Source organism: Bison bison, unplaced genomic scaffold, assembly GCF_000754665.1.
Source record: "Bison bison bison isolate TAMUID 2011002044 unplaced genomic scaffold, Bison_UMD1.0 scf7180017864527, whole genome shotgun sequence".
In the NCBI taxonomy this organism is placed as follows: Eukaryota; Metazoa; Chordata; class Mammalia; order Artiodactyla; family Bovidae; genus Bison; species Bison bison.
Genome location: NW_011495078.1, coordinates 1,023,934 through 1,028,389, shown reverse-complemented (window position 1 = coordinate 1,028,389; position 4,456 = coordinate 1,023,934). Strand labels below are relative to the sequence as shown.

Below are 4,456 nucleotides of genomic sequence, written 5' to 3'. Positions count from 1 at the left end.
GGTGCACACCCAGGCACGCGTGTGAGCGTGCGTGCACACTCATCTGTGCGGTGCACATGCCCACAGCGTCCTTCGGCGTCCAGAACTCGGCCTTTTTTCTCATCCGCGGTGGTGGGCATGGCTCCACCTGAAGGGTCCTCCAGGAAAGACCGCCTTTCAGAATAAACAAAGGGCTCTGAGCCAGGCCGGGGCAGGCGTCCAGCTGCGCCTTCAGCATCCAGAGCGGGCATCTCCTGGCCGGCTTGCTCCCTCCCTGCACGTCCAGTCTGACCACCTGGGCCTCCGACCGCGGGGGCCTCCGTCGGAGCGGTCCAGCGAGATGCGCTGCGGGAGGAGCCGCACTCAGCCTGGGGCCTGGGGAGGGGCCTCGTGTTTACACACCTTTCTGCGGGACAGTGGACGCAAGGAGGGGACGGATGGTCCACACGCCGCCCGGTGTCTGGCCCAGCTACCTCGAGGGTGCCCCGGCCGGGGCAGCGAGGGCCGCGGCTGCGCTGGGTTCCGACGGGCGCTGGACAGGGTCCGCACAGGGTCCCGGTACTGACTCTGTCCTTTCTGTTTCCGCAGACCTCGCGCTTCGTGTCAGGACTGCCTCTGGGGAGTCACCCACTTGCTACTCTGTAGTCTCCAACCCCGGGCAGCGCCCTGGAAGGCAGGGAACGCGGGGCCCCTCCTGCTAGTTTCCCACCACCCGCGGCCCCAGAGGAGGCCACACTCAAGGGTCCAGCCCCGAAGGGCTGCGTGGCGTGTGCTGCTCTTGCGGCCGGAGGAGGAGGAAGATGGGACAGGCGTCCCTGAGTGGCGACCGAGAAGGACACGCACGAGCCCGCTACCCTCCCTGACCGCGTGGCGACGGGAGGACCTCTGCTCAAGGGTCTCGGTCCGCTCCGAGCACAGCCGCCCTACCAGGGCCTCCGGGGAGCATGGCCGAGCCTCGCGGGCTGGGGTCCGGTCTGCTCCATCCTCCCGAGCCCGACACCTCTGCTTTCGGACTGGCCCCCCGCCCCGTCCACGGCTGCCGTCCAGACCTGCGCGTGGTGACGCTGACCGCGGGTCACATCTGGCCCGACTCCGCCCCTCCGGGGGAGGTGCTGCCCACGTGCTCGGGGAGCCCCCTCCCCGTACCCCGCTGCCTCTGGGGGGGCCTGGCTTGTAAAGCACAGGTTCCGAGAGGTGCCCCTTCCCGCTCCGAGGGCGCAGGCGCGGTTTGCTGTTGTGGGAAGGGTGTTTCGGGGTTTGCGGGGACGCGTGGGGGTCTGGGTACCCGGGGCCGGCCTCTGCTGCGGTGCTCAGACCCCCACGGGGAGCGGCCTCTCGGGGGCGTGGACCCCCAGATCCGCACCTGGCCCAGGGTCGCCGAGGCGGCCCGGGAGACCTAAGAGCAATACCGCTGCCCGCGTGCCGCCCGCAGGCAGCCGGGCGGTAAACCCCGTCGCTCTCCTGTAACGGAATCTCCGTTTCTAGAAATAACCAGTTCGACGTAGCCTTAATGGTCCGTAAGGAAAACATTTCAGTTTGAGGTTCAAACTTCAGAAGGTACAACTGACGGCGTTTTAAGGGAGGGTCACCCGGAAGCTGAACGTTGCCCCCGCTGGATGCCCTGTGGATGCGGGACGGTGCTGAGCCCACCTGGGTCTGCTCCCGAGTCGCTCAGACCGCGTGGTTCGCTGCTGTAATGCTCACCTGTGAGATACTTGAACGAGGGGAGGAGTTGACCGCAAGAACAGGGTACACAGGTGGTGCGGAGAAAGCGGATGACGGGCAAGCATACCAAAGAGTGGGGTGACGCCGAGGGGCCGTGAGGCTGGGTGGGCGTCCGCCCGAGGGCCCGCCCCCTCGCCGTCACTCACGCCCGCGTCCTGCGTGAGGCCCGCACCAGACCCTGCAAACAGCCGTGTGTGCGTTTGTACAGCCGTTTTTAAGAACCTAAAATGGGTATAAATGTCTTACCTGTGGGGGCAGATTCTCTGTATGTTTTAGTTAACAAATTCTTTGTAATGTATTTTTTTAGAGATCTTAAAATTGCCTTTGCACTGAAGTATTTTCATAGCTGTTTATATCTGTTTTATTCGTTTATTTGTTAACGTACCATATGTAATTTTTAAAGTATGTTTTTAAAGCTTTTATTTTTTAAGTTGAAGACATTTTGGCCACTTCACATTTAAATTCTGATGAACGTTTTGGCTGAATGTCTCAATATCTGATGAATGTGAATTTTCAGATTTGACTTTATTCTCTGAACCTGTTTTGTTTTTGGTGTTTCTGGCAGTAGCGAGTAGTTACAAGGCATATTTAGAGTCTGATCATTTGCTCTGCTCTTTCTTCACCGTTCATTGCAATTTCATCTGCTTTTTCTTTAGTTTTTAGTTTCTATCCTTCAGCCTTAAAATAGAAGCTTCTTGACGGTTCGCTGTCCTCTTTTCTGCCTGTATCCAGACGGTTATCACTTACCTCGGATAATTCAAGTCTCCTTAGGACAGCTACTGACCGTTACACGCCCCAATATGTCTTCTTAAAATTGTTTGGGAAGTTCCTAAGTGACTGCGCCTGACAATGTGAGATGGACCAGGGCCATGAGACCAGAAGCCAGGGAAGGACGAGAACCAGGGAAGGGACATTTCAGACAAGACACTGAGACTCCCACCTGGCGGTGGGCAGTGCTTACTTGCCTTAAACTGACCTTAAAGCAAGTAGTTTAGGTATCTTCCTTAGTTTTGAAAATCTTACTCACAGCTGCACAATAACCACATATTAACATCTCCCCCATTGGTCCGGATGTCTGGTTCCCACTGGAGGGGACCCGCCCTGGGACCAGGGCCGGACCCTCCCAGCTGCAGCCACGTCCCGGCTGGGAGAAGGGACGCGCTCTCGGCCACTCCTGTTAGAACCCCAGTCAGCCCGTTCCTGTGCCCTTGACTCCACGGGCAGACACAGACCAAACGGCCCCCAGGGGCACGGCCTCGAGGCTCGCTGGGGGCGGAGCTTCCGCAGTGACGCCGCAGACGCCTAGTTGGCCTTGTGAGACTTCGCAGCTTGAACTGTAGCAATGCCTCGCACACAGTGTAACTATTCTTAAATTCACGGACATCAACCACAAGTTCAGGGCAACCTAAGGGGAGTTTCCAGCCTTTTTCTTTAAAACCACTGAGTTCACCTGTTTTGCACTGATTATGAAGAACCTAATGCAACCACTTCTGCTTATCTTGAAATTAATGGTATTTATTTAACAACTCAGTGTAACAGCTTGGTATGCACTTTCTTTTGGAAGTTTCCCATTTCTAATTTTAAAAACAGGAAAAATGTCAGCTGGCAAATGCATTCATTCTGTTTTGTTTTTTTTAGTAAGTTAGAGGGTAGGTGAATGGGGGTGAGAATCGTTTTGATGTCCATAAACAAAGCTTTAATGAAGATGTGTCGGAGTATTATTAAAGTGTGATTCTACTTTTGCAGAAAAAAATCTAAAGATCAGTTTATATAGCTTTATTTTTTACCTTATCAAAATATACAGAATTTTAATATGCATATAATGTCTCTGACTTAAAATTATGTGCGTCTGCATTGCTGTTTAAAATGTTCATTCATTATGTAGTGTGATAAAGAAAATCTTCAAAAATATATTTAACACAAATGGTATCTATAGGTATTGTCATCATAAATATTGGAATTTATTTTTAAATTATTGAATATAGTAGGTGTGTTTAAGATAATAAATCAACCTCTGAACAGTAATGTTTAATTGATAATTTATTAATCTGCTTTGAAAAATTAAATGGTGAATTAAACCAAATCTTAAATCTCTGTAAAATTTATTTTGTATGCTACTGTTTTTAACTTTTATTTCTGTAGATAAAGTATTTATCTTCAAATATTCATTATGATTGGACTTTTCTGCAGAACGTCTAGGTGGGAGATCTGAATCTGCTTGCAATAAAGAAGAAAAAGTTCTGGTTTAGTCTCTTCATAGATTAAAAAGATGACAGAAGTTGGCATTAAGTTTCTCCCAAGACCAGCTGCCGGGCAAACAGTCTCCCAGCGAGTGTTTCTGTTTGGGATGAAGCCGTGGGAGCAGCCTCTCAGGATCGTGTGGGATGGGGTGGCCCTGGGCCCACAGCTGCACCGCCAGGGCGGAGGGCCCGGAGCAGGACACTCCGGCCGAACCCTGTCCTTCCCGCTGCTCCCCGACTGTCCGCCAGACCCCGTCCCCCAGGGGCTCCTCCACTCCTCCTCTTGTCCAAACCCTGGCCCCCACGCCCAGGGCTCCTGGGCAGTTAGGAGAGAGGGACCCGTGCTGCCCCATGGGGTTCCTGCAGGCCGCAAGAGGCCCCCCCAGCCCTGCCCCCTTCCTCTGCTGGCCACTGCCACCCCTGCACGTCCCGTCTCTGAAAACTGACCCCCAAACACTCCACAGATCCTCACAAAGTCTCATTCCTGGGATTCTGACTCAGTTGGGGGATCA

At 53.6% G+C, this 4,456-nt stretch overlaps 1 protein-coding gene across 1 annotated transcript in view; it reads left to right on the top strand.

The window, feature by feature from the left end:
* The window catches only part of ATP11A (ATPase, class VI, type 11A), a gene marked incomplete at its 5' end in the record, with an annotated part of 51,329 nt that extends 47,535 nt beyond the window's left edge, over positions 1-3,794 (top strand). Inside the window, one exon of the mRNA XM_010831452.1 lies at positions 568-3,794. Within this exon, the coding sequence (XP_010829754.1) occupies positions 568-624 (57 nt within the window). The remainder of the gene's footprint in view (positions 1-567) is intronic.
* Between the last annotated feature and the right edge of the window lie 662 nt (positions 3,795-4,456).